This window comes from Scatophagus argus, chromosome 2 (genome assembly GCF_020382885.2).
Source record: "Scatophagus argus isolate fScaArg1 chromosome 2, fScaArg1.pri, whole genome shotgun sequence".
NCBI lineage: Eukaryota > Metazoa > Chordata > Actinopteri > Scatophagidae > Scatophagus > Scatophagus argus.
The window spans coordinates 1,395,812-1,419,729 of NC_058494.1; the positions used below are offsets into that span (position 1 = coordinate 1,395,812).

The 23,918-nt window shown below is 38.8% G+C and overlaps 1 protein-coding gene across 1 annotated transcript in view; it reads left to right on the forward strand.

Moving 5' to 3' along the window:
* Positions 1–8,224: 8,224 nt before the first annotated feature.
* The window catches only part of LOC124053221, a 30,953-nt gene continuing 15,259 nt past the window's right edge, over positions 8,225–23,918 (forward strand). The window contains exons 1-5 of the mRNA XM_046378254.1: positions 8,225–8,714; positions 8,909–8,981; positions 9,127–9,502; positions 9,656–9,744; positions 13,444–13,695. Coding sequence (XP_046234210.1) covers positions 8,478–8,714; positions 8,909–8,981; positions 9,127–9,502; positions 9,656–9,744; positions 13,444–13,695 — 1,027 coding nt within the window. The 5' untranslated portion in view covers positions 8,225–8,477. The remainder of the gene's footprint in view (positions 8,715–8,908; positions 8,982–9,126; positions 9,503–9,655; positions 9,745–13,443; positions 13,696–23,918) is intronic.

Genomic DNA, 23,918 nt, shown 5'->3' on the forward strand with positions numbered 1-23,918 from the left:
TTACATAACAAGTGAAATAAACATCTGTGTGCATACATGCATGCATTTCACAGGTGCCCTCTGGTACTTAAACAAAAAGCATTACACCTCTGGTCTGGATGCCCTTGATGTTTTCATTTCATCTCCAGTCAGCATGAACGCTGAGAGACCAATTTCAAAATTGATCAAATATTAGTGTACATTTCACAAAAATAACTTAAAAAAGTCACTTATTCATTTATAGATGGAAAAGTCATAAGTGGTGACAAATTAACATCTCATCCCTACCTTGCACTGTTACGTTACTCCGAGCATATCTGGACAATTTCTTTGCAATGATTCTGCTGAAGTTCTCTCACTTGCTGAGCGGAGGGTTTTATTATGCTCCTCCTGAGAATGTTAGGTAGCCATGAGTCATGAAACTCTTTTATCTGCTGTATAATAAAGGTTTAACAAATGTTCTTCTCTTGTCTCTTACATGACCACTTATTGAGCCATTCCACCTTCACATTGATTGAAAAAGATTTTCTGCGGCAGGACACAGCTTGCCACAGCACAACAGTGCCATACTCAGCCAGTCAATGAACAACAGAAGTGAAATGAAAGAGGTGAAGTCATATGCATGTCTTGCCTACTAATAAGAAACTGTTCGTTTTTGTGCGCGTGTGTACATGTGTATTTTATTTTATTTTACTCTTCCAGAGTAGTGTGACATCCAACTGTATCATCCTAAATGCTGTTTCTGTGGCCAAAGAATCTGCTCATCAACACACACACACACACACACACACATATTCATATACACACTTGTAAACTGACTATGTAAATGATATGAATTGGTATGCATTGGAAGGTGAAAAGAGTGAGAAGAACAGAGATTTCCTTGCAAGATTGTGGGGGGAAAGAAAAGAAGTGCGCTTCCTCTCTAAATGAGACCTGTGTGTGTTTGTGTGTAGTATGTGTATGTGTGTGTGTGGTCTTTTCCTCCTTGGGAATAAGTTATTTTCAATAGTGAGAGAGCCCTATAGAAGTGTGAAGTGCCACCTTTTTCCATTCAGAAGAAGTTTCCGGTTGTCTGCCTTCCGGATATTTTTCCACTTTCTCTTATGCTCCCTCCATCCCCCGGTTGTGTTTCACTCACATCCTCCTTCTTCTCTTCTTTGTTTAACTGACTTTTTTTCTCTCTTCCGCATTTTTGTTTCACTCTTCATGTCTCTCTGCATCATTTGTCTTTACATCCCCCTATTTAACACTTTGTTCTCTGTTTTTCCTCTTTCCTATCCTATGTCTGTCTCTACTCTGCATCTCTGTCCTTCACTTTCGCTCCTCGACACAACACACAGGTTGCATGAATTAATGATGCGCTGGTGCTTGGATCTGCCTCAACTGCATATTCACCACAATATTTACCATATTATTATTTATTTACCGGAATTTTTTACATATTGCAGAATCTCCAAATAATCTCCTGTATTTGCATTTTCTTTTTTTTCCTCTTCTCTTCAGCAGCTATTTCTCCCTCAAAGACAATAAATATGCTGACTTGCTCCGCTGTTCATCTCATGACCAGTACTCAGCATCAGCGAAATGACAACATTGTTAAGCTATGGTTAAACTCTTTCCAAAATGTTTTCATTGTTAAAGAGGGACCTTTTGACACACTGGCAAAGGTTGGCAGTAGTTTACCTGGCTCCAACTTAAAACTGTTTTGTTTGAATTATTTGAAGGCAAGTTTTCTAGTTTGTAGTCATGCATATGTATGCATGTCTTGTTTCAGATATACATGTATTTGTGCTTCCTGAATGTGAACTCTGCATTCGAACGTGCGTGTACTTGTGCACTCTAATGCAAGCCAATACAACTGCTCTGCCTTAAACTTTGCCTTGTCAAAAATAATAATGTTCAGTTTTGGATGACGCCGTCAGATAGGTATTTATTTAACTATGTGACTAATATTGATGTTGCAGTTTCTACTGGTGTTTAACTGGACTGCATTATATTGAGAAGTGTTCTTAATATTTTCTCCACACCATTTCCATATGTAAGAGAGGCTGACTACTAGTAACACCTTTCAATACAACACCACCTGCCATGAACCCAACAATGACCATAAATTGGAATTTTTGCCTTTCTTTTCAGTGTTGACAAAAGCTGAATATAAAAGCTTTGTAAAACTACAATTAAGGCAGTAGCTGTTTTATTTAATTCCATACATTATATATGTGCACCTGATGAAGTGGCTGATGATTATATGACTGTAGTTCAATATAAAGTAAATGTTTAATATATAGATATATGTGTGTAATAGTTTTTGATGTTTTTATCTCACTTAAAGTTTCTATAGATTGAATAATCTAAACTAAATATGTGCATACATACTAATCCTGAGCCAAAACATGGCTACATTTGTCATGTCAGTCAAACATTGTACAAAAATATTAAAATTTCCATCACTGTTATGTGTGCCATAGAATTGGATGACCTTTGTGATAAAAAATGTCAATGAGTGTTTAAAAATGTGTTTGAAAACTAAAACAATACAAGGCTGATAACAATATATCAGCTTTGTTTTAGTGTGTTAGGTCAGTTGCATTGTGGTTTTAGTCTTTCTGTCGGTGGATGGTGCCATTTTCAAAGACTATATTTCCCATAATTAACTCAAGGGATGGACTCCAAACAAGACATTGACATGAATGTCGCCTGCAGTGGAGAGTGTGTGTCAGAACGGCAGGGTAATAAAAAACATGTTGTTTCAGTGCACAGTTTCGCTCTACGTTCCGTTCTCATTTGTGTTTGAAATTAAGAAGACGACATGGTGTTGGAAGTGCTGTATGTTGAGACAAGACACACACAAGGTCTGCCGCGGTAGGATAGAGAAAGTGTAACATGCGGGTTCGTCGGTGGTTGCAGCTTCTCTCTTTAAAAATATGAGACAGCAGACAGACGGATAACTCTATCCAACAGCGCTATTACTAAAGTTTTCCAGTTGTCAGCATCAACGGAGACCCTTTCCCACACAACCTCAACTTCCTTATATTCCTTGTCACATGACTAAACAAACAAATGAGGAACCAGCAGGACCCGAGTAAGGCAAACTTAAATTAAAATGAGCAGATTCAACATCTGATAAACTGTACTTGCATATCAAATACAAATAAACATAAATATGTAAATGATGAATTATATTAAATTAGTCCTGCACATAAACATAAATGATAAATAAAGTGAAATTCTAACTCTTACAGAAGTAAAGCAAGGTGGTACAGAAAATTTCAAGTGACAGTGAACAGTGTAGCAGTTGTCGGCTAGTGCACCTAGCGCTACGTTTAGCATCCAGCCACTAGAGCCCTTCTCATTAATAGAAAGGAACAAGAACATTCCTAGATTCTTCTTCAATACTGTATCCAGGTTAACTAAAAACCATAGGGTTGTTGAGCCATGCATCTCCCCCGACTCTCAGCAGTGATGATTTGGAGCCCACCTCCTCTGTTGAGTGAAGGCTCTTCCAGGTTAACAAAAATGGTTTCTTTTACTCCTCTCTCAAACCATCTGTCTTCCCTGGCTAGAATATGAACCTTGTCATCTTCAGAGGAGTGTCCCTTGACTTTGAGATGCAGGTGGACTGCTGAGTCCTGTCCGGAGGTGTTAGCTCTCCTGTGTTGTGCCATACGTTTGTGGAATGGTTGTTTGGTTTCCCCAATGTGTAAGTCAGCGCATTCCTCACTGCACTGCATATATCACATTATTTAGTTTGTGTCTGGGAGTTTTGTCCTTAGGGTATACCAATTTCTGTCTTAAAGTGTTGCTGGGTTTGTAATGTACTGGCATCTGGTGTTTATTAAAAATCCTTCTGAGTTTCTCTGATACTCCTGCAATGTATGAAATAGTGATGTTCTTCCTCCTGTTGTCATCCTTCTCGGTGTCCTTCTCCGTTGTCCTCCTTCTGTTGCATTTCACGAAAGCCCAGTTTGGATAACCACAAGTTTTAAGTGCTTTCTTCATGTGGTTCTGTTCCTTCTCTTTACCAGTGGGCATTGTAGGGATGTAAAGTGCCCTGTGTTGGAGGGTCCTGATGACTCCTAGTTTGTGCTCTAGAGGGTGATGTGAATTGAAGAGGAGGTATTTGTCTGTGTTGCGTTCGCTAGGTTGCGGGTGAGACACGGGAAAGCCACGGGTGATTAGGTGATTAGTGGTAACAGGTGAGCAAGTGGGAGGTTCACTTACCTGGTTGAAGCATGGGCCAGTAAACAGTTGAAACGTAGACAAGTAATCCAATAGCGGCAAACTAGAATCCGGAAATGAACGAGCACGGGCTATAAGCGGGTACGAGCACTAGTTTGGCATGTTGTCTCGTCAGGAGAGATGCGCCACCGGTAAGCTGCTGTTTACATTCTTTCAGCTGCGGTTTAAGTTTGTCTGTTGTTTGTGTTGCCGCTGTGCTGCCGTGATGCGGTTCATGTGTTTGACAACTGTTACTTTGGTCACGCTGATAAAACATTCTTAGCGGTCTGTTGATTAACGTTGCCGGTTTCATAGTATCCGTGTCTGTTTGAATTGTAGCGCTTTCACCTTCACATGAGTACACTTCCTATTTTGCGGTTGGGTGATGTAGTTGCCTGTAATTGGTTGTATTCCCGCTCGCAATGCAGGCTGGGTAATGTAGTCAGTCGATTAATACTAATAATGAATTGCTATGCTCTGCTTTACTATTTAAAACTACATTCACTGGTTGCATTTAGGACAGCACTTTTAGGCTATTGATTTAATATGTATGCATTGTGGTTTGTGTGTGGCAATACAAAGTTTAATGTTAAGGTACTTTGCTTGGTCATTCAATTAACACACTATTTATATTGTGCTATTTAAAATGCTTAATAATGCTTACTTGGCTTTCAATATTGCTGTTTACATCATAGCCTTTTTATTCTATAGGTTTATAACCTACTGCAACCTACTGCAACCTACTGCAATTTGTGCACTACTACCTACTGCTATTTGTGGATGTTATCAGTGGATTAATAACTTAAAACTGGAAAATCAAATAAAGTAAATAAAGACCACAAAGAGTTATAACAACGTGTCCTCTCCTGGCGCCCCGTTCGGTGGGGAGAATCTTAAAGAACCAAACAGTCTGTGTGGGTGGGTTTCCACTAAACTTCAATGTTGAGACTGTGTTGTCCACTGTGTTGATGTAGTCTGTGAAAGCTTTAACTTCCTGGGTTTTAATCTTAACCCAGGTGTCATCCAGATGTGGCAAACCTCACATAGCTTTGTGGCAAACCTCCCCATAGTGGCAAACCTCTATCCATATAGAGGAACACAGAGGAGCCCATGGCACAGCCATGTTTCTGCCTGTAGAAAACCTCATTAAATTGTCTACTTGACCCAGTCCCGACTAGACTGCTTAAGGATGTCTTTCATTAGTTAACATTTCTATACTGAACCAAATCAATCTCTCAATCTTTAGTCACAGGTTATGTACCACAGGCCTTTAAGGTGGCTGTCATCAAACCACTATTAAAGAAACCTTCCATTGCCCCAGATGTATTAGTTAATTACAGACCTATATCCAACCTTCTATACATGTCCAAGATCCCTGAGAATGTTGTCCTAGAGCAACTACATCGACATCTCCTTTTTGAAGTTTTCCAATCTGGATTTAGAGAACACCATAGCACTGTTTCTAACGACCTCCTCCTGGCATCCGATAGCGGTCTTGTCTCTGTACTTGTACTTCTAGATCTCAGTGCTGCGTTTGATACCATTGATCACAACATTCTCCTCCAGAGTTACAGTAGAAAAAAAAAAAACAAAAAAAAAAACAAAAAGCAACTATGCTGCATCCTGTCTTCTGTTTCAGTCTGGCCACAGCACCTCATCCACATCATAAGCCAAGCAGCAGGGGAAATATCGCCTAGCATGGTGAATCCAGCCATGAAAAGCATCAGCTGCTATATCTCCACATGCATGTTCCATAGCTTGGAGAGGGGGGATATGCATTTCTGTATTCCGGTCATACACTTTCCATCTCCAGGCAGAAAATATTTCTCAATAGGATTGAGGAATGGAGAATATGGAGGGAGATAAACAACTAAAAAGCGTGGGTGGGCAGTGAACCAGTTACAAACCAGAGCAGCCCGGTGGAAACTTACATTGTCCCAAATGACAACGTACCTGAGCTGCTCTGGGCCATCTGTCTGATTTGGTGGAATGAGTGTGTTATGTAGGGTGTCCAGGAATGTGATCAGATGGGCAGTGTTGTAGGGGCCGAGGGTAGCATGGTGATGGCCGATGCCGTGGTGGGTTATCGCTGCACACATTGTGGTGTTCCCTCCACGCTGGCCAGGGACTTCAACAATGGCACGCTGGTCAATGATATTCCTTCCCCTCCTTCGTCTTTTTGTGAAATTTGTTGAATCCAACCTCATCAATGAAGATGAACTGGTGCTCCACTGCAGCAACCTCTAACTCAAGGACTCTCTGAAACACACTATTGTGAAGCACGATAATTATGCTGACAATACTGAAATATGTAAAATTTATACAGTGTTGACAGTACGCATCAGTTGTGAGATTGCATAGGACTAACTTGCACATAGTTATAACACAATTCTTTGACTCTTTCTGAATTGCGCTCAAATGGCACTCTGTAGACCGGCTTCATCCTCAGATTATTTCTGCGCAAGACACGATAAGGTCTTGACAGGGTTGATAAGTTTATCCTGTCAATATTTTGGAATATCTCATTGTTTTCTATTATTTTTCTTTGTATTTGCCGTAATGTTATGACATTAATTTCTAGGACTAGGAATATTTATGATCTCAGTTTCCTGTTCAGGAGACAGAAGACGCTCCCAACCACCTTGTGCCAGTAATCTTTCCGTTCTGAAATATAAATGGTAAAATACTGTAAATACTGCGTAGGAATACAAAGTAGGAATACATTTCCCAAATACTTGAAAAATACTTATTTTTACAGTCGTACAGAATAGTCCACAGGCAATACTTTACTACTGTACTCACTGAGAACTGTATTGATTTGCAGTACTACAATTTTCAACCTGTTGCCCTTTGTTAAAGTTCTGACTGCTAATTGTAAAAATGTGTGACAGGTGTTTGCCCATGTGATGAGTCAGTGTGCATAGTAGGACAATTGACTTTAGAATTCTGAATGACAGTGTGTCCCTTGCGAAGGAACCTCGAATATATGGAATGAAACCTCGAATATATGAAATGAAACTTGAATATATGGAATGAAACTCTGAATATATTGAATGAAACTCTGAATATATGGAATGAACCTTCGAATATATGGAATGAAACCTCGAATATATGAAATGAAACTTGAATATATGGAATGAAACTCTGAATATATTGAATGAAACTCTGAATATATGGAATGAACCTTCGAATATATGGAATGAAACCTTGAATATATGGAATCAAACTCTGAATATACGGAATGAACCTGACGTCATCATTGCCGCCATCTTGTATCTTGAGCTATGTGCAACAGACGGCAGAAATGAGTCAGTCAGCCAACACGGAATTTGGCTGCAGCTATTATAAACAACGAAGAGTTAATTAACACACTGGCAAATGCTTGTGCTGGCCAAAATGCCCAATATACTACTTCCGAGGAAGAAGTCCACTGTCATTTTAGTCAGGGATGGGATAGACCTCGGCCTACAGGCCAGGCTGTTGTCACGCCATCAACCTCACAGCAGTGCCCCACAACAGCCCCTGTGTACAATCTTCACCTGTGCAGAGACGAAGAGAGACGAAAGAATAGGTAGGATTTATTCAAAACTACATGAGGGCTCTCAAAAGAGTGCATATTTAGGGATGCACCGATACTGTGTTAATAGACTCGTACTCGTTAAAAGTTCACTGATACCAATCAAGAACTTGATACCTGCTTGTATTCTGACACCGATCGAGTCGATCCAGCTAAGGTGCTCCGTGTCGGGGGGCAGTGGCGTTGGAAGCCAGCGGGTGTTTCTCCGGGCTGTGAGTGTCTTGAGGCTTCGTCGGACATTGGACACTATGTTGTGGCTTCACAGCAGATAGGAAGGTGTGATTCTCTCACAAGCATCATGGAGGATGATGTGATGGACATCCATGCATTTGGATGCTGAATGGAGCGAGGAAATGTGAGAGTTTTTGGTCCATTATATCTCCCCTTTAATAATACCAATAGGTATTGTGTTTTATTTAATTTTTATCGTTGATTAGTCACCTTTACAATGAGGTACAGCTTGTAAGCATCGGACATTCGTGGAATGAGCAACACAAACAAACGTGTGGCTAGAGCCCCCCAAAATTTGCCAAAATGGCCTGCAATACTATTCTGTTGGCATCCACCCATCCCACAGTAATAAGGAAAAGAAAAACAACACATATGGGCCATGTTTGCACTTTATTAATTTTATACTCAGTGTCAGAGACCTCAGTAGTGTGTGGAAGATCCATTCACAACAGCTTGACACCTCCTCCTCATGCTGGTCACCAACCTGACCGTCACACACCTGGGCAACTCTTCACAAAAAGTTTCATGTACTGTTTGTTTTCCTTTCCTTAGCTTACAGATCCTGCTGCCATGCTTCAACAAACTCTATGAGCCATCCCTTTCCCCCACACAGAGTTTGAATGGAGACCTTGTGAAAAAACTGTTTCATCAGAAGTCCATCTACGTCAGACCTGAAAAAACCATTTTAAGTGAGGGAAAAGAATATGTGATTAGTACCAACGATTTCAAGACATGTCCATTACTGTGGCAGTCACAATGGCAATACTGTATTTTACACTTGATTGAAACTTTCACTTGTAGTATGCTCTGACATAATACAAAATCTGTTTGAATATTTTGTTGTTAGCATAGTCTATTGGATCCATAAAAGTTATTGTATTTATCTGTTTGCATTTACAGTCATGTTCTGATGGAGAAAGCAGCTTTTCAAATGGCTCTGGTGTGGCAGAAATATCTGACACTGACAAATGTGGTAAATATTTTTACACAATTATATCATAAAAAATACCCTTTTTTTAATCTACTTAATACATGTGTTGTACAATCCCTGGATGTGTTCTGATGGTCACTGTCGTTTAAGTTAAATGTTAGTCAGAAGTTAATTTTTCATGTTACAGTTACAGCCATTGGTAGTGCACCTGACGTTTCCAAAGAACTTGTCCCAGACATCTCCATCTCCAGTCATACTCCTTCCATGTCCAGTGGTGACGAAGTTATATGGTGTTTTACTACCCAAGACATTTGCACTGATGCACCTCCTATCCCAGCTGACACCCTCACCATGTCCACTAGTGCTGGTGTCATCACTATTGATGAGACTGTCAACATGTCCAGTGAAACTCCTGCCATCTCCACTGGAAACATTCATGGCTTGTCGGTTGGCCCCACTGCCAATTCAGGCGGTAACAGGCATTTCATCTTTGGGAATAACACGTCCAGTGTGTCCCATGCTCCTACTCAACCCAGTGCATCTGGCAATAGCACATCTTACAGGTCCATTTTTTCTAAATTTTTCATCTCTTTTCATACAGTATTGTAAGCAAATAACTATTTGCTATGCAAAGATATTGTGGATTTATAGTGTGAACAAACAAATCATATTTGTACCTTCATTATAAAATACTTTTGTTTTGGTTTTTTTTGTAGTACACACCTTGACCTATTTGAGGAAGAATACATCTCTGATGACCCTGATCTCCAGGAAGCCATTTCCAGGTCTTTAGATTCCAGCACAAGTGAGAGGTCAGTAGAAGATATTATATGTCATGTATGTATGGTCCCCTTTTGTGATCAGATTGCAATCAGACAGCACTTGATCGCGTACGTTTACACCTGGTATTACTGTACATATTCGGTGTCCACATCTACAGTAGATTCATTTGCTATCTAATCATGTTCCTTCCCATTGACAGACAAAGCAGCAGACTATTTCAATGTTTTGTTGTTTGTTTTTTACACCGTATTTCCACTTGCTGAGTTGTTGCATGTAGATTCAAGTTGGACTTGCATTTATTACTTGTTCAATGTGGTCATAATGCATCCCAGACCACCTTCAGAAGTGGTTTGGCATAAGTAGAAAATATTCTTTGTTAGTGTCGAAGATATATTTCAAGCCATGGTTTTGTGTTTCAGATTTAATAATGTGCACTGGGTGAACTTTTATGTTGACAACTGTACAATGGATATCTACACACCCTGATATGACCCAGCAATAGACTGATAAGCGCAAATTAATCGTTCTTAAATACCCTTTTTTGAAGAAGAAGAAGTGAGTAAAGATAGTGTGAGGATGAGTGGCAAAATGTGTTAAGAAATGTTACCAAAATGAAGTTGATACTGTTTAGAAATCTGTCGGTTATTGATGTGTTCCTTACATGTAACAGTGAATACCTAAGTGACTTTTCAAAGAATTTACTAATCTATTCCCAGGTTGATCTGCTGTGTTTTTAGCAGCTTGACCAGGCTTGACAATTCAACCGGTGCTGCTGAGAGGGAAGCTGGAGAGAGCAGGAGTGGATGGACATTTGGCTGCTTGGATCTTCGACTACCTCACCAACAGACCACAGTATATGAGACTCCGTAACTGTGAGTCTGAGCTGGTGGTCTGCAGCATAGGGGCCCCCCAGTTAACAGTGCTCCATTCCTCTTCACCCTCTACACTTCGGACTTCACCTACTACACCAGCAGATGTCACCTCCAGAAGTTCTCCGACAACTCAGCCATTGTTGGCTGTGTGCCTGAGGGGAATGAGACGGAGTACAGGTCAGTCATCGTGGACTTTGTGGACTGGTGTGAGTGCAACCACCTGTGCTTAAACACCAGTAAAACAAAGGAGATGGTGATTGACATTGAGATGGTGGACAGTTTTAAGTATCTGGGTGTCTACCTCAACCATAAACTGGACTGGTCACATAACACCGATGCTGTGTACAAGAAGGGCCAAAGTTGCCTCCACCTTCTGAAGAGACTGAGGTCCTTTGGAGTGCGCAGGCGCCTCCTAAGGACTTTTTATGACTCTGTGGTAGCCTCTGCTATTCACCACGCTGTGGTCTGTTGGGGACCAGGCAGCACGGACCGGGACAGGAAGAGACTAAATAAGCTGGTCAGAAGGGCCAGCTCTGTCCTGGACTCCGTGGAGCAGGTAGGTGAGAGGAGAATGTCAGCCAAGCTGACATCCATCATGGACAACACCTCTCAGCCTCTGCATCAGACAGTGGAGGCTCTCAGCAGCTCCTTCAGCAGCAGACCGCTACACCCTCAGTGTAGGAAGGAGCTACAGCAGGTCCTTCATTCCCACTGCTGTTAGACTGTAAAACTCAACAGTCTAGTCCTCTTTTCCTCCCTTATGAGGACTTGTATATAGCTGTATATTGTTCTATGTTTACTGTACTTGTAAATTGTTAATTTATTACCTCTATATTTTGTTATAACTGTTTTTGCACACTTCTTGCTTTTTGCACTCTTTTCCGTTCTTGTGAGCAGCCACGACAAGTGCCCACTGCAGGATCAATAAAGTTCATGTTACCTTATCTTATTACATTGTGTTATGAAAGAAAACCTTTGGTCCTAGGATCTGTACACTCCTTTGTCCATTAGTATCCCTTAAACAGTTCAAACTCATATTACTTTTTTCTATCCGGGAGTATATGTGCCAATGTATGAGGAAACAGCAGTTAAACAGCAGAATTACCCTCTCAAACAGGTCACATGCTTAATGTTCTTTGAGCAATGTTTTGTTGATCATTATTACTCATAAGCAATATGAATGACCCCATAACGGAGATATTATCTTCAATTTGACGCAATGTAGTCTCCAAACCATTGGTGTCGTTTGGAGTATAACCTGTAGCAAAAAAGTTTTCCAGTTCAGAAAAGTACTGAACTATTTCAGCTGATGCCATTTTGTAAAGCCAACAAATTCAGAAGGCTATCACCTGACTTGACGTCAGTATATTAAAACTTCATTCCACATATTCAAAAGTTCATTCAGTATATTCAGAGTTTCATTCATTAAATTCAAAAAACATGAATTAAAGATTATTCTGTCTCCCAAACCTTGAGTCCAAGTCAAGTCTTTTGATGAGGAGTGTCAAATCAGGTCTCTGTATGTGCAACTAAAGTGTGAAGTCCGAGTCACACGAGTCCTCACTTGATATGTCTTTTTATCCATCTATATGTACAATGAATGATCTACCTATAAAGTTTGATACAGTAAAGTACTGTTTCATCCAGAGAATTTAGATACATTTAAAATATCCAATTTTATCAACTATGAAGAACTACAAATAGAGGAAACAGATCACTATACATTGACTGTGATGTGAATCACCCTGGAGTAGTTTACACCTATGTTTACCAAATATCTGTTACAATATGCACTATACATAAAATTTATATGTTAGTTCCATATTATGGCATTAGTTTACATACATTAAAATGCAGGGGTGGAAAGTAACGAATTACATTTACTCACGTTACTGTAATTGAGTACTTTTTATGAGTAACTTGTAATTTTCAGAGTAGTTTTTGAAATGCGTAATTTTTACTTTTACTCAATTACATTTTGACCCAAGTATTTTACTTCGCTACATTTGAAACCCCCTCACGTTACTGAGTACAACACTGATAGTTTAAAAAAAAATTGGGCGGAAAACCACTTTGTCCCCGGGATTGAACGTCAATTAAGCGACATTCCATTGCGCGCGCTCTAGATTCCAACGCGTAGGGATGGCTGTTGCAGGTGAGGTGGTTACAATGGACGAGGAGGAACAGTCAGAACGGAAAGAAGAGGAAATACAAAACAAAAACCCTTGGCCCAACTTGGAAGAGCTCTTCGTGTTCAAACGCCAACAGGGGAACAACGTAATAATGCAGTGCAAAATGTGTTTGCCCAGCAAAACGGAGCTTTCAACAAAACTTCGACGTCTAACTTGCGAAAGCATGTGGTGGTAAGTTAGCACAAGTGTTTTGTCCTTTACATTCCAAACCGTTAATTTATTATTTGTTTTAACTACATCCCATATAACAACCTTCCCATGTAAGCACGCTGTGCCGTGCCGTGCCGTCATGATGTTATTTTCACCATGATCAAGCCAAGTAAACGAGGGAAGGGGGTGAATAGTGATCGTTCAAAAGTATGGGTGAGTTGAGAAGGGCAGTTGCACGTATTGAAGTTTGCTAAATGTGACGATAAATGAAATGGGATGTTTTGATAGTTTTGAGTATGAGGATAAGGATTGAGGCGATATAACTACACAACATAACGTTATTTAATATGTAGAGAGATTTCCTCAGTTTTTCGCTGTTCGGGACGCCGAGCAATCACCACAGGACTATTATTTTTGCAGTATGTTATATGACTTAGCTGATCATAGTACTCTTTAAGAACAAATAGCTCTGTACTTAATATCCCTACGGTGTCTGCCATTAAACAGGACTTCTTTATGTGAGGCATCAACTGGACCAGATGGCAGATGCTGAGGTGGAGCAGGGTGCAGGAAGCAGGCAGCATTCATCAGACGAGGAGGACTACTTTTCAGCAATGAAGTCCCGCAAGTCAGAGGGTTCTGGGGAATTGGAGGGGTACCTGGCCTGTGCGTCAGACAGCATGGACCTGCTCAATTCCTTTCCAAACATTAAGAAACTGTCGTTGAAGCTCAACACAGGCCTTCCTGCCTCAGCCGCCTGTGAGAGACTATTTAGTTCTGCCGGGTTGCTCTTCACGGCAAAGAGAGCAAGAATTACAGCCCAAAACTTTGAAAACCAGCTGCTGCTGAAACTAAACAAAAGCTTTACTGGTCTGAAATTGTAGATTGTGGGCTTCCTGGGGACATGTTATTGTGAATAGTACGATCCTGAAACCATTTTAGTTTGAATAGTCTGATCCTGAAGCCATTTTAGTTTGAATAGGCTGATCCTGAAGCCATTTTAGTTTGAATAGTCGGATCCTGAAGCCATTTTTAGTTTGAATAGTCGGATCCTACAGTATGTGCATTTTATGTTGATTTGTGAGACTTCAAATACTGTAATTCTTTTCTCATAATGTTGTTGGCTGGACAATAGGATTGAAACTGTTACTGAGTTCAGTCAAGGGTTTCTTTTAAGTGTGGATGTGCACTTATTCAACTTCGAGGTATATTAAACAACTTGTGCTGAACTTTATTCATGACTCATCCTTTTTGCGTTAGATAAATGAAAGTAATGAAGTAACTAGTACTCAAATTACATTTTAAATGAAGTAATTTTGTACTTTTACTCGAGTACATTTTTAGATGCGTACTTTTACTTTTACTCTGAGTAGAATTTAAGCAAAGTAAAGATACTTTTACTCAATTACATTTTTTCAGTACTTTTTCCACCCCTGTTAAAATGATGCATGTAACAACCATGGTGGAGAAGTGATAGTTAGGCAAAGCAGCAACAGCAGACTTTGTCACAAATCATTTTTTACTGATTTTTGCCTCCTGCTGAAAACTATGATTATACTGTACATTTGTAGATTGGCAGGAAAAAAGAGGAAAAAACAAAAAACGAACAGAAGTCTTTTGCTCCTTTATGAAATCAAATTGACACACATATCTGTAAAACTTTCCTTTGAGGAAAATATCCTGGCTATTTCTTATTTAAATTCCTATTTTCATTCCATTTGTTAAGCAGGGCAGAAAATATAGTGTCTGCGTGCATGTCATTTAAGGCCTAATATTTCCAGGAATAGTGAAATGCTGTCATTATGTGGTGTTATGGCCATGGATAATGATGCACAGTAACTGCTCGGGCACTGTTGGAGAATAATGGCTGACTTCACAAAGAACCATTTTCTCCACATGGAGGAATAGTGTTTAGAGAGCCCAATATTTATGATGATCCTCAGTTATGAGATTTTCTAACTGTTTAAATTTGTGATATTATAAACGGTTCTAATTTTGACAGTGAACCTTGCATTCTTTATTCTTAGAGTTCTACCTGAAAACATTCAGTAAGGATGATATCATGACCTTCCAGTATTCAGCAGTTGAGAGAAAAGTTTTTTTTTATGTCAAAAATGACATGGGAATGCTTCAATTTTACATGTCTTGCCAGGATAATGCATTAATAGTTGACATTGCCACCATTCACATCACCTGTACTTCCCCTTCTTCCTGCACTCTTCTTCATCAAACCTATCAGTATATTCTGTATACCAGTCCATTCAGTCTCAATCAGCTAGTCTAATATGCTTGTTTGATCTTTGTCTCTATAGTCTTTTTTGTCTATCTGATCGCAGTTTGTCTCTTGACCTTTGCCTGCTTTCACGCTTGATAGGCTTGCCTTTGCTTCCAAGTCTGTCTGGTATTGATCCTTGCTTTAAAGCTATTGATTTTACTTTACCTGCCTGGTCCCTCGGTTATGCTTTTGGGTTCATCCCTGATTAACTGCAAAAAAATTCAATACTTAACCAATCTGTAAAAACCCAGATTACATTCAATGAAAAAGATTTTTTAGTTAGTTTTTTTTTTTTTCATCTGCACTGTTAATTGTTTCCATGATTTCCCAATATTTAACAGTATTATATCACAATAAAATACTGTACTCTGCAGTCAAGAAGAAGAAAAGGTAAAAAAAAAAAAAGTCATAAAAAGTCATACTCCATAATCTGATAGCGAAATTCACATTACTCTTTTCCTCCCCTGAAGAATAACTAGCTTTCATTCAGGCTTGAATCAACACGTTTGCTGTTAGGTAACATTAGTAAATTCTGACACCCGTTCTAGTTAATGTGATTGTAGACAGTCAGAAAATAACAGAAACATAACCGAAAATAACACTGTTCATATCTAAATGTAATCTCTTAAGATACTGATATGTTCTACTTTTCTACATACTTCTTACTACAAAAATGGATGGATGGATGGATTTATCTATACAGGTAATTATTGTAATTTATGTACAGCAAGATACTGTAATTCCACAGGTATATTACAATAATGTTATGGGCACAGCTGCTGTTAAGTTACAGTTTATATTTATAGATTTATTGTAAGTTACTGTAAAATCTCGGTGTGACCATCACACGGGACCTGTCCTGGTCACTGCACATTAACAGGACTGTTAAGAAGGCCAGGCAGCGTCTGTTCCACCTCAGACGCCTCAGAGACTTCAGGTTCCCCCTCAAGGTGCTCAGGAACTTCTACACCTGCACCACTGAGAGCATGAGTGGGAGCATCACCACATGGATGGGCAGCTGCACAAAGCAGGACCTCTCGGCCCTTAGGAGGGTAGTCTGCTCAGCTGAACGGACGGTCAGAACAACTTTACCCAACCTACAGGACATTTACATCATACGATGCAGGTCGAGAGCTGAGAAGATCCTCAGGCAGCCCCATCACCCCGGACACTCACTCCTCTCCCTGCTGCCGTCAGGCTGTTGGTTCCGTTGCCTGAGAACCAACACTGAGAGGACGAGGAAAAGCTTCTTCCCCCAGGCCATCCCTCTGCTCAACAGTGAGCATTAATCTGGACAATCCTACTCCCACCTGCACTGTAAATACTGTACATGTAAATACTGCACATTTTCACATTTTTAATTTTTTTATAAGGTTTCTATTTTACAATATTTAAGTTTTTACTTACATACTTTTTGGTAGAAGGGACATAAAGAATTCCACTGCACATTGTACCGTGTATGATTGTGTGTGTGACAAATAAACCTATGTTGTATCTTGTATCTTGTAATACTTCAAGTAAATTATTCTAAAAATAATGCAACTAGTATCCAGTAATTTTCTGTGATGTTACAGTCAAAAATTTTACATCAGGATGTAAATCTTTTTCACATTGTCACTTTCTACAGTATCAATACATAACAGTTAAGAAACTATGATGATGGTGAGTTTATTCATAAAAAAAACAAACCTTAATTGCAGGCCTGTGAAAGGATGCTAATTCATTTTGTTCCCACACTGAAGTTTGACTAGCTACATTCCCATCCGTTGCTCTGATTTGTACAAGCTTACTGTAAATCTCATTATATAAAGGACACTTTACTTCATATATTATCTGGAATGCTGCATTCATGTGGTGCAGAATTATACAATATGGATATAATTCCTACTGAGTTAAGAAAATCTATATGGAAATGTTTTTTTGTTATTATTTGTTTCTATTCTATATTGTTGAAGATTATTCCCATTATGATTATGAGCAGTATGTTGATTTGATGTGTCAGAAATAAAGGTAATGAAGTATTTAAGAACTATTGTAAAAAAAAAAAAAAAAAAAAAGCAGTAAATAAAAATCTCAAATTCAGCGAAACCATAGTTTTACAGCTTACCCTTGGGCTTTTTCTTGAGCTTTCAACCAGATCGTACAGTCTTCAGTTGTATTAGAGTTCGCTCAGTTTTCAATATATGATATTTCGTCCAGTAAACCGCCAGACAAAGCTGACAAAAATGCTGAAAAAAATACAGCTTTGATGCACAGTCGTGGAGAAAATGTTGAGTTATCTGTGATTATTTTTTTGTTCTGCAATTTACAACAGCCAACACTTGTGCACATCTTTAATTTTAAAAGTATGTCATGAACAGTTTTATAATGACTGTTTTGATTTATAAGGATGTCTCCCGATGTTTACAGTCTAATAGTTAACAGTAACTTCTGTTACTGAAATGATATTAAAAACTACAATGAAATGATTTTTTTAACCAAAATAAAAAGTCACAACAGAATAAAAATATGTAAGAATTTCAGTATCCAAATTGTTTAAATTTGTGATTTATTTTCTTCCACGCATGAGGAAATTTCATATTGATGTCATTTGAAAGATCCAAGATCCAAAATGTAGTAGTTTTTTTGTACACATCTTGTATTTAAAATTGCATTGCTTACATTAGTGTGTGTCCAGAAGTGTTTTCACTTTGTGACAGCAGTTTGTTTTTACACTTTGGATCCCTGTTTGCTGTCAATCACTGTGGGTCTTAATGACTGTGTCATACACAGATATGTGTCCATACACATGTGTACCAAGTCCAGGGAATAATCATTAAAATTACATGAAACAAGGTTGCTCTAGATTTATCCTGCACCTGTCACTCAATTTTGTGTGTGTGTGTATGTGTGGTGTGTGTGTGAGTGTGCACCTGCATATATGTATATATATAATTAGATTATTTTGTTACAAAATCCTGCCTACTAATTGATAAGATAAGCTGAATTCAACTGTGTAATGCATCATTCATGTTCCCTTTTATATTTGAAAACTGCTGATTACCTGATTATTCATAAATATCAAAAGGTGATTGCTGCTGGAAATAAGGGGCAGCATCTTTCCAGGGAGCATGCAGCAGAAACACATTTTACCCACTTAAAAAAGGCTCACCTAAAAAAATCAATATCTGTTTACACTATATTTAGAACATTTTCACAACACAGTTTTCCTTTTCATTTGGAGCTATATTTTTTCAACTGTATTTTTTCAACCTATATATTCCTACGCATGTGGTTAAGAAATTGTAATTCCAAGTGAAAAGGCTGTCTGATGGCAAGATAAAGTGGTGGCAATATTTTAAAGAGACTTTGATTATCATTTTTTTAAATTATTTGTTTATTTATTAAAAAATAACTTTAGTAAAATATTATCTCGATGTGATCACTGAACAAATTTATATGGGACTTATGCGACATACAAACACAGGAAGCATACTCCACATAGGTCACAGGATTTCAAACCAGGTATTATCTGTGAAATACAGTTAACAGAACCAGAAGAAACGCTTGATTCTGAAGCCTCTGAAGAGGATAATGATCGCAGTGAAGATAATTACGAGGTCACTAGCACATATGCACAGTATGAAGAGGAAGATGGAAGCAGCGTGGTTGTAGAGTACATAGCATCCCTCTTGCTGAAATTAGAAAGTGTTCAAAATGTTTCAGTTCAGTGCATTGATGAACAGGTAGATGATCTCCACTTCATAGCAAGTTCTGCACCCATATCATCAGTTAGAGATATTGTTGTTTCTCATTTAAAGAAGAATAACCAAACCTTTGATGACACATTTGTTACATCTCTAGTAAAAGAATTATGGATTTCCAATCCCCTAATTACAGCACTCAGGCATGTTGTCTCTCTGTCCTCATTATTCTGGAGCATTCACAACAGCATTATAAATAAAAATTTGATGTTGTTGAGCCTGTTGAATATGTTCTTGAACCAAATGAGAGGGGAAGTTTCCAGTATGTCCCAATTATTCAATCCTTGATTCAAATTTTTAGGAAAAGTAAATGCCAGAGAAAAAGTTCTGAGTAAAGAACAGGACCAGTTGTCATCTCGTAAATACAAATCATATCATGATGGTACAGTCTATAAGGAGAATTCTTTTAATTCTGGAGAACTAAGAATTACACTTGTACTGTACATTGATGAGTTTGAGATTTGTAATACACTGGAAACACCAAGAAAGAAGCATAAAATTACAGCTGTATACTGGGTGTATACTGGGCCATATCCCTCATTCATCTTGAGCCACTCTGAACTTGGCTCTTTTTTGTAAAGCAGTTCACATCAAAGATTTGGCTATGATGCTATGATGCTTGCCCCTTTGATAAAAGACATTGCTATCTTGGAGCATGATGGTGTCCACATTTCCACCTTTTGACTAAATGTGAAAGGAAGTGTGTTTTGTGCAGTTGCAGGCAATCTTGGGACACAGTCAATAAGTGGACTTGTGGAAATTTTTCCAGACCATTCATTTGCAGATTTTGTCTTGGACAGTGATCCGAATTTCAGAGAAAGGAGGTGAGATCAGGTGCAAAGATGCACATGCCACTAATGTATTGACTATTAGCGAAACACCTGCTTTCACATACTGTTATGTGAAAAACGCTTGCCCATTGACTGAGAATCCGAGCCACGTCTACTGTGTCACAGATCAAGTAGGCATCTATATCTTTCTCAGTCTCAAGTTTAGCTGGCTGACATTGTCACCTATCGGGGAACAAGGTACTCAAAAGGCATGATTCTAGTTTATGGTTCTTCTGTGTTCCTGATTTTGCAGAGATTGTTCAAATTGCACTTTTTGGGTAAAGAATGCATTTTATCGTGACAACGCAGATGTCCTGGTGTTTTGGTACATTTAAGTTGTACATTTAAGAAGCGCCAATCAAAGGAAAGACGTCCTTGAGGAGCTTAGTTGGAATGGAGTCTAAGAGACATGTAGTTGGGTTGGGAGAGAGAGACAGAATTTAGAGCTTGTAAGACACATACTCAAATGCTATGGCTTGGCTCCTTGGCTAATACTTTTTTCAGGTTTACTATTCAGCAAATCCTCAAACTTCACCTAATCATTCACATCATGCAAACACATTCCATAGCGTTGTTGATTAGACAAAAGGTCAAGATACTGTGATTTTGAGCCCCCCCCCCCCGAAAGAGCCCATGGCCTTCAATTAAATTTGAACTTTTTGGCAACAAAAGCTGCAGCCTGCCACTTATGATGTTATTGATTAAACCGACTAGAAGGAACTCCTATTGTGTTTGACACTGTACGTGAGCTGGATTAATATGCAGCACTAATTTATGGAACGTTTCAACCCAAAACCTTTGATCAGTAACACATTCGACTGACTTATGTAGGATCAACAAGTTGTCAGTCAAAGTGAAACATTCCTTGAACATTTTTAGAGCCATAGATCCTTCCTGATTTGCTGAGAGCCAAGAGATACTGAGATTGATGCTCAGAGATAGAATTAACTCCAGACTCAAAGAGTTAAAGCAAGGCATCTGGACTAGTGAAGATTAGGTTTGGAGACGTTTCGCTGCTAATCCAAGCAGCTTCATTAGTTCTGAAAAAACTGACTGGTGGGGAACAAATATATACCCCTCAGTGGGAGTGACTAAGTGAAACTAACTAAAACAAAGGATCTGATAGTTCTGCAGATTAGTCTATGTAGTTTGACTGCCAGAGATGGCCCTTTGTGTCTAACAACTGGCTCTCTGTGTCTAACGACTGGCTATCTGAGTCTAACGATTGGCTAATGGCTGTGAGACTGTCTCACAGCCATTAGTTCCCCACCAGTCAGTTTTTTCAGAACTGATGAAGCTGCTTGGATTAGCAGTGAAACGTCTCCAAACCTAATCTTCACTAGTCCAGACCTTGCTTTAACTCTTTGAGTGAATATGACCTGGATGACTGAGAATCTCCACAGATATAATTAACTCCAGACCTCATAACATTTATTTTCATTTATATCACTGCTGTTGGCACACAAATGAGTAGTATGTATTTGCCCTTATGCAGAGGACAACAGTTTTTTAGTGTGGCTCAGGAAACAAGAGCTCAAATAATATATATGTGGCTCAGACCACCCCCAAATGTGGTCAGAGCATCACTGGGTCTTGAGTGCATTCACATCTGATTGGTAAATCCACTCCACTTGTGTGGTCACTGAGGATGTGTGTTTTTTCTACTTAAAAACGGCATCTATGAAAAAGCAAGATAAAGAAACCTTTCTGTGTATAATCATCCTCCTCCCTGCCTGTTTGATATGGAATAACTGAATGTTTCACAGAGGCAGAGCACATACTTGACCCCTCCAGCTCTCTCGCTCTCTCAGTATCACTCTTTCTCTCTCTCTCTCAGTCTCAGTCTCTTTCTCTCTCTCTCTCCCACTTTCCTCCAACACACACACACACACAATCACGCACCATCCCCTGTCATTTCTGGTTCCAGCAGTTCATTGCCTGTCTGATGACAGTGCTGACAACTTGCTTCGTGCCCCCTAAACACCCCTCCTATATTAGCCATGACAGGTGTGTGAGTGTGTGTGACTGAGATAGACACAGAGAGAGAGAGAGAGCAGGGCATATAAAAGGCAAGACCGTCTCCCACCATTGCTAATGTGTGTTCAGAGGACACCCTCTCTTCCTTTCACCTCCACGCACTCTCTTAGACAAACACACACTTACACACAAACTTGCACATAGTCTATAAAATATCTCGTATACATATAAGCCATATATATTGTAGTTGCATGTTAGGTTTGGTATAGACCACTATACACCTACCCCTCCCTGCAGCTCCATTAGCCATATTTCTTGTCAACCCAGTCTCCCCTTCCCTTACACCTTATTCTGTGTTTCTCAATGCTAAATAGTCATCCATTTGTGAAAGTGTCTCCTTTTAGTTGAAGTTGATTGTACTATAGTGTACTTTGACTCGTTTTTGGAAGTTGGAAAAGCTGTGGAATAACTAGCTGTGAGCTGAGCTGCAGCTTGTTGCTATAGTTCAGCTGAGGCAACAGTAGCCATATTGGGTCTTTCTTTGTCACTAGCCACATCTGCACCACACTATGATGTGCTCTCTTGGGGAAAGGTTGACAGAGGAGCTCAGACTCTGTGCTATGACACATAGCTCTACATAAATTGTAGTCCACCAAAAGTTCTGGTGGACTTGAATGATGATGACTTGAACTGCTGGTGACTTGTAGTTGACTTTGAAACACCATGAAGACTGTTTTGTTCATCACTGTATGTTGGTTATCCCCATTAATGTATCTTAACTGGATACAGTATACACTGGATACATAACTAGATATTTTCTGTACTCTTTTGACAAGTGTGTCAGTTGTTTAAATGTGCTTGTGTTGTTTGTCTTTATCATTGCAACTATGTTTTTTTTCAATGATAGGTCTACTTTTTAGCAAGGTCTATTGTGGAAAAGAGATCTCAACAACAATTTTGGTTAAAAAATAAAGGAAAGTGACAATGAAAATCATGTAAATCTTGCAGCTTGGGTAATAATTTAATGTCAAAATGTGGCAGTACTATGTGAAGTCTATGCAAAATGCAAGAATTTGACCAGACTTACAGGACTTTATTTAAAGATATTTTTTTTTAGTATTTTTTTCAGGGCAATATCTCTCTCTCTCTCTCTCTCTCTCTCTCTCTCTCTCTCTCTCTATATATATATATATATATATATATATATATATATATATCATTTATATTACAAAAACATTGATTTGGATGAGAATATAGATTGAATAATAATGATAAATAAATAAGTAAAATACTGAAACTGAGAAGCGTCCTCATTAAACCAAATGTTTAAACTCAACTTTTGACAAAACTGAATTATCAAAGAAAATGTATGTATCTATGTTGTAATTCAGCTGCATACAATGTACAATGTGAAGTGAAAATTAAGATAGAAAGAACATATATGAATACAGTTTGACAGATGTTGATTTGTATTTCTCTTCCTCACGCCATTTGGGGGTGGGAGGTGTTCATATGTGGTGTGTAGCATCAGCACTTTTCCCCCTCATCTAGTCCTCTGCTTTCATCAACAAGTTAACAGACCTATAGGTATCGCACTGATAAACTGCTCAGCCTAATTTATTTAGTGTTAATAAATTATCTCTCATTCCGACTTTAAAGTTTACCTGGGTGTTTCCTCCGATGTTCAAATGGTCTTCCCTGTCAGCGTCAGTGAATTTTTAACATTTGAAAACCTCCACCAGCCAGGTAGCAGAGTCAGGTTTGTTTTCAAAGTGATTAATTGACCATTTCCCTGCCCTGAGAAATGACCAATAGTCATATCCTTGTCCAATATTCACGAAAATAAACATATAGACTATAAATTTCCATAAATTAAGAGAGTCAACTGGATAGGTTTATCCTTTCTAGAATCCATATATATTTAAATATACATATTTAAAAATTACAGTGATCGTTTTATTTATATGTATGTATATGCCAAGTATTTTTTTATCAAGTGTGTTGCCCTATTTAGGTAGTGCTATCACAATATATGGGTTTAGTTAATTATGTTTTTGTCAGTTTGTTAATATTTGTCTGGCCTATGAGATTTGGACAGATTTTACATTTCATTGCTTGCAGAATTGACTCAATTCTCTAAATAATTCAAGAATGTCT